Source organism: Fulmarus glacialis, unplaced genomic scaffold, assembly GCF_000690835.1.
Source record: "Fulmarus glacialis isolate BGI_N327 unplaced genomic scaffold, ASM69083v1 scaffold30147, whole genome shotgun sequence".
NCBI classification, from domain to species: Eukaryota; Metazoa; Chordata; class Aves; order Procellariiformes; family Procellariidae; genus Fulmarus; species Fulmarus glacialis.
Window position 1 is genome coordinate 1 of NW_009224350.1, and position 6,862 is coordinate 6,862.

The following is a 6,862-nucleotide window of genomic DNA, read 5'->3' on the forward strand; positions in this document are numbered from 1 at the left end:
GGAGCCCGGGGAGGGGGCAGCCGCCGCTGCAGCCTGCTGGACCTCTGCCTGGAGAGACCTGGAGGGATGCTGCCTCTGGTACCACCCAGCCTCGCTGGCGCCTAATGCCTGCGCATCCTTGGAGGGTTGGGCTGCAGGTACAAGTCTGGTGCTGTCTAGCAAACAAGATTTAAAAAAAGGAGGAGCAAAATAATTCTTATTGCTAAGTAAGACTTCAACTTTTTTTCCCATAACTAAAGCTTCAGTTATCTAGAAAAATGAACAGGAAGACCCAAGGTATTTATACCACTTAGCCTTTCAGCTAAACTTAAGCATAAGAAGATGTTCAGGAGGAAAGTATTTCCTTTATTGTGTCAGTTTGGATTCAGCACAGCAAAAAAAAAAAAAAAAAAAAAAAAAAAAAGGCATTTTGAGAGTTGTGTTTGCAAATAGATAAACCAGAAACAAACATGAGCGGCGTTAGGGGTGACTCAACATGCAACTCGGCAGCAGGAGTAATAAGAATCCTTAGAGCGGGCTTCCTTCAAATAATAGATTTAGTGCATTTACGTACGTTCTGTTTTAAGCGTACAGGCAGTAAATAGCAATTCTGAATGAGGACAGATTTTTTTCCACAAAAAAAAAACACACATCACAGTAGCAGAAATTTCAGAGGCTCCTTCTTTAAAAGGAGGGATTTTTTTTTCATTTTTTTTTACTCAAGAATAAGAGCTTTAAAGAGATACTTGTTTTTTATGGCATGAAATGCTTTTCACGTATTGCTCTGGACTGTAAATTCTCTGAAGGCTTCTCTCGTGTTTTTTCTTACATAAATGGAAATGTAGCTGAGCTTTATTCATCTGAAGGTCCTGGATAAAGCACCCCGTGCCTTAAAAAGGAAGTTGAATTATACAGGAGATCAAGAATTGAACTTTCCTTTTGTTCTTGTAGGTGTTTGGAGAGAGGGAAATGGTATGTGCAGGCTAGGGCATGCATTAATATCTTGATTATATAGATGAAATTGGTTTTGTAAGAGTAACTCTAATAGGGCACATTTTAGATAATCACTCAGTAGGTAAAGAATGCATTATGCTTGTTGCTACAGAGGAGGGGTAAGTGTGTGTCACAATGGCATAGATACGTTTACAGCAGCAGTTCGGGTCCTGTTGACGATCAGGGAGTCCAAAGGAGGTTGCCAGCCTTTCTACTCCATTTTTCCTGAAAGATCTTTGCAGGGGACAAGGACTGAGAGAGCACTTGGGACTCCTACGCTGGACAGCTGTGTAAATAAAGCCTTTCTTGCAAGTGATGGGCCTCAGTGCTACCGAAACTATTCTGTTTTCTAGGTAATGGCGTGATTCTAGTTACGGTTTGGGGCTGGGATTCTGTTTTGTTGTTTTTTGGAGTAGAAGTTGAGATCTGATCAGCAGACATAGTTGAACTTCTGATAAGTCACTGATGATTACAGTCTTTGCCTGTAAATGATTCTCTTTTTCTTCTTATACCAAGCAGAGATCCTCATCTCTAGTTGTGGTATTACAACAGGCGAAGAAAGTTTGCTTAACAAGTTGACATTGCTTTGCTCTGTAAAGGAAGGGTTTCGTAATGAAATAATTATTGAATTAAGCAGTGCTTCTCACATACCGTGTTTTGTGCTTGGTCTGTTCTGTTTTCAGTAGTTTTTCATTTTTTTGGTGTGGCACTGATGATAAACTGGAAAATCAAAGACTTTGTAATCCCTTGGCACTACTTAAAAAGGCACGTTTCTCTCTTCTAAGCTGTCATGGGGTGTAATCTATTGTAGGTATTGAATTCGTATAATTAATAGCTTTTTGTCTGTGTCTCCCTCTTGCTTCAGTCAGTGGAGGTGTATGTGCACATGTGCGCGTCTGTGCATCACGCTGGTGCCTGCTCTGTAAGGATAGGTTTGCTTGTTCTCCCTTAAAAGAGGGACTTAGTACCGCGGAATGTTATAAAATAGGCTGATGCTACAGAGTCTGGAAAAAAGTGATGTGCAACTGTGAAGAGAGCTCTGCAGGCAGACGCTGAGTGCAGGCAGAGTGGGACCTCCATGCCAAGCCCTGCATTGCTCAGTTGAGGGGTCTCTGTCCCTAGCTCTGGATCCAAGAGAGGAGGGAGAAGGAGGGGTACGGGTTGCCAGCGGAAGGGTTGGAACAGAGAGATGCCAAAGTCTGTCTCCCTCTTTGAAGGAGGGGATACCTGCTTTTCGGGAACTAGGAACATAGTATTGTGTGACGGGAGTATGAAACGTGGCCTCTTTATGGTAACAAGTACTATGTCCTGCTTTCAGTACCAAAAGGACTGTGAAGAGGAACATCCTGAAAAGAAGTCACACGGTCAGCTTTTAATTTTGGAAGACACTCTTTTATCTTCCTGATGGCCTTGTTACAGGGGGGAGGAAAAAAGTAAAAGGGTGAATGTGCCATCAGACACGCCGCAATATTGGATCGTGCTTCAGCGCCGCGTACAGTGCTGCCTGCTAGTTCCCAAGCTGATCCCTTACATTTTGTGTTTCATCAGTTACGGGTTTTGAAGGTGGCAGCCTCTGAAAAAGTTGTGAGGGAGTCAAATGTGGGGCTAATCCTTTAGAGAGTCTTCTTGAGTTACTTGTGAAAGAAGCAGATGTTGCAGATGTCTCTTGCTCATCTTTTTTCTGGCCTTTTTTGTTGTTTGTGGGCGTTTTTCTTTTTTTTTTTTTTTTTTTTTTTCCCTTTTGTTTGTCTCTCCGGCTGACTTTGGGGGGGGGTAAAAGCTTAAGGTTTGGCACTAGCAGGAAGCTGATGATGTGGCATGAAAAGACAACATGGTGTACTGCTTGCATTGTAAGATAAACACTGCTGTCAGCTCAGACTTCAGCGCTGTTCAACCTCTGTTCATCCAAATTTCTGCTAGGAGCTGTGTTAGAAGTCCCAGGGCTCTGTTCTCCTGTGTGGGAGAGGAGTCGGGCGTCCCTGTCCTCGCGGTGATGCTCGTGATCAGTCTTCAAAAAGATGTGAGCCCAGCAGCTGGCCGCAGCACCGACGGGTTGTCACTGTCTCCTGAGGAACGGGATTAATTGTGTCCATATCCCAGGAAATGGATTGGGTTTAAAAATCTGTGGGTTTATTTTATTCCCCCCACCAGTGTGTTATTAATTCAATTGCTCTTTGGTTTCTGAAGGATTTTGGAGGGGGCAGGGAGGGGGTGCAAAGATTTGTTTTAAACTGCCCTCTTCTTTAATTCATGTCTTGTTCGTGATGTATTTTTACCAGCAGCACTTTGCAATCCAACTGCCACTTGTAAATGTCATTTACTTGAATAAAAAAATGTAATTACATTTCTAAGTGTGACATAAGCACTGAAAGTAGTAACGGAATCACAAAGTGCTGTTTGATCAGCAGCTTTCCCATGACAGGAGGGAAAGTTTATGAAGTCCAGGGTATGCTGTAATACAAGTGTAGCAAAAAACCTCAAAATCACCTGTTTGCAGGTTTTCCCATCTCCCATTAGGCTTTTTTTTAGGGAAATACCTACTTATAAATCCCCCATATTAAATAAAAATGGATGAACGATATTTGGTTATCTCATGTTCTCTGACATTGATTTGTGTTTTTGATTGAAATCGGTAAACCAGTGCTTCCCAGCGCTCCTTGAAGAACAGTCGCTCATGCACCTGTTGACCATACGCCTTGAAAGGGGGTTTGTTGGAGTCCAGTAGGTTTTTTTCAGGATTAATACTGTCAAAAGCTTTTCAAAAGATTGCTTGATTCAACTTAAAAGCTGATGCAAACCTCTCATCTTTTTACCTGTAAAAGGGGTAAAGGAAGAAATTTTGCATTCACATGTATTTCTGGTGCTCCAGAAAGCAAAGTATGTCATTTTAACAGATGGACCGGCTCTCACTTTTTATAGTCCCAGTTTGTTCAAAATCAAAAGAGTCATTTTAAGTAACGAAATGAAAGTCTGCTGCATCTTCCTTTTGATACTGTATGTTTAAATTGCTGTTAACGAATTTCATTTGAATCACCATTGGTTTTCATACAACAGCGTGACAATGCAAATCCAAAGTACCCACTGATCCATGGGCTGAACAACATTTGTAAGCCTTCAGGTTCCATTCTAGTTAGCAGAAGGTTCAGTTACTTACAGTCTGCTGGGTTTTTTTCATTGCTGATGCCTTTATCCTAAAGAAGAGAGAGAAAAAATTGCGGTGGCTTGATTCTGCCAGGACTGTCATCCGTTACTAATTCTCAGTTGTTGTTCTCTAGGTAGCAATTTGGGTGCTTATTGAGAATGTGCCTGCTGGTGTCCCTCAGCAGCAAGTGTGTGTGTGTGTGTGCTGTAAGTGGGAACGTCCCGGTGTTTCCATGGGCTATGCCATTTTCAAACCTTACAGCTGATGTTTTGCTGTTTGCTACTTGGCATCAGTAATAAACGCCTCCTGCAGCTTCAGATTTTTGGTCTTCCTGGTTGCGTGCAAATGCGCGTCTTCTTTTTCCTACTCAGCGTGTGCAGGCGTAACCCCGGTCGTGCCGGGTACGCGGACGGTAGCACAGCCTACAAGTAGGAGCTGACAGAAGACCTGTCCGTCGTCTTGTATGTTCACAGCACACAGGTTTTGTGTAAATGGGAACTAGCACCACAAGTTTAAAGTTGATGACCTCCTTAAAGTTTATTAACACCTTTTCATTTACAGCTCTTAACCTGCCTTTTGTTCATGGGAGAGATGAGGTCTGGGTCTTGCGTCCGGACAACTTGCGTATGACATGCTGTAATAAAACTTCTTCAAACAACAGAATATTGGAAAGGGCCACATATTAGCAGTGCTCTGTATATATGCAACAGTGCTTGTAAAAACGTATGCGTAGCTGTTTATCTCGTTGCCAAGGTTGGGATTCCTGTGTAACTTTTCAACTGGATAGTTGTCCACAGTGCATGGGCTTAACTTCCTTGGAAAACTTAAGCCCCTCTTAAATTTCCTGCAAAAGCCAGGAGGGGCAGAAGTTCAACTGACATAAAACTATGCTGAATGAGTAATTCCCTGTGTGGACTCTCTGGAGAAGGATCTTTTCAGCCTTCTCTGGGGATGCCTTTATAAAAAGTTGAGTTCTGTTAAAGTTTTGTACTAAATCAATAAATAAGTTTATGATCAACAGCTGCTCTATTATTAACGCCGAGAATTTCCTATGCTCAAATTTCAGCCAGAGGATAAATTTTTCACTTAGGGAGCAGATACTGCCTTTGTCAACGATTCAGTCTCCAGGCCCTCTCTCAATTCTAGGTTTTCTTACCAACAAAAGACAACCAAAACCTTCCCTAACCCTGCCTGTAATGCCACGAGAGCAACAGAAATGTGTCCTGGTTTATGTCTGTGAAGAACAGTGGGAGCGCACCCCCTTTGTGATGATCTCCTGAGCTTTCTACCACCTCCGGGGAGGAGCTTTCTCCAGAGTTTTAAATTGGCCCTAGACTTACCCAAATTGAGGCAGGAACATTCCTTTAATTCCCCAGGCAGTCGTATGATGCTTAGTCAGCTAATACTGCCTTATATGGCCCGTTTGTAGACTACAACTCCGAGGAACCCCTGGTCTTTAAACCTTGACATAGTGACAAAGTAATGACGGTACAGGTCTCTGGATCAGCACATCCTGAAGCAAAAAAATTTTTTTTGTGTGTGTTATTGAACAGTTACTTTGATACCAGTCTTCCTGTGACTCCATTGTAACTATATATCTAGCCTTCGCTGTGTGCAGGAAAGCTTGGAAATGTGAACCAGGTGCACCCAAAACCCTAGAAACTTGAAAAACTAAGTATATAAAGTATACGTATTAAGTACATAAAAATATACTCGCCTTTTACGTTTCGTGTTTTGTGTTTCCTTTGCAGTGGTATCGTAGTTGGATGATTTCTCTTTTTGTAAGAAAACAAATAGAAACAAGTATCGCAAAACAGTGACAAGATTTTTTCCTCTCTCTTTTTCTCCCTGTTTTAGGAAGGCATGAGGTGCAGTCCTGGACAACAGCCACAAAGCAATCCTTGTGTCTCACGTGGCAAAAAGTGAAAGTGCAGCTAATGCTAAGCATGTCTTTCCTCGTTGCTGTTTTTTGGTATTGCAGAAGGCTATACAGCTTTTTAGCACAGCTACTGAAACGGTAGGTTTTTATTACGCAGACTTTCATCTTCCACACTGTTGCTTGTTTCGGTAGATACTGACCTTTGACAACTCCTCTTTGACACCTGTTTTATCATTTTGATTTCAGGTGGAGCAACTACCTTCAGAGAAAACTCATAAGTAATCTTTTTGTTGTCATTCCACATTCATTAATCCCCCCCCACCCCCCACCCCGCAACTACCCTTTAGATGCAGAACAGCAGAAGGTAACTAATCTGTGAATCAATCTCGATTTAGGGAATCTCAGTGTGCTGACAGAAGTTGATCTGCTTGGTTATAGTGCGAGAGAATGGAAAGGAGAAACAAAGCAGGCCAAACACATGAGGGAGGTAAGAGTTAAATTTCAGTCTCTGCGTGAGGATGGGGGAGAAGTAGTACCTGGGAAAGGAATAGCACTCCCAGCGCAAGCAGCTGCCGCAGCTACCAGAGCCTGCTCCACCAAAAAAGTGAAAGGGACAGTGTGAATGTGGGTCTAAATAAAGACTTCAGTAGAGCGGGTCAAAACGTAGATTGGATTTCAGTCGTGCATCTTCTCCAAATTCCCCCCTGTAGCACCAACGGCCCATGCAGTGGCTTTAACAGGAAAAATCATCCCCAGTGCTACAGCCCCAATGGCTTGGTCTTAGGCGCTGTCTCTTGGCCAGCCTTTGATTTAAGGTTAAAACTCTCATTCCAGGGAGGAATGAAACACACCCATTTCTCTGAAGGTCC

General features: G+C 42.7%; 1 protein-coding gene across 1 annotated transcript in view; it reads left to right on the forward strand.

The window, feature by feature from the left end:
• The first annotated feature begins 5,977 nt into the window (after nt 1–5,977).
• Nucleotides 5,978–6,862, forward strand: part of FAM105A (family with sequence similarity 105, member A) — a 10,647-nt gene continuing 9,762 nt past the window's right edge. The window contains exons 1-3 of the mRNA XM_009582125.1: nt 5,978–6,131; nt 6,240–6,271; nt 6,389–6,480. Of these exons, the coding sequence (XP_009580420.1) occupies nt 6,052–6,131; nt 6,240–6,271; nt 6,389–6,480 (204 nt within the window). The 5' untranslated portion in view covers nt 5,978–6,051. The remainder of the gene's footprint in view (nt 6,132–6,239; nt 6,272–6,388; nt 6,481–6,862) is intronic.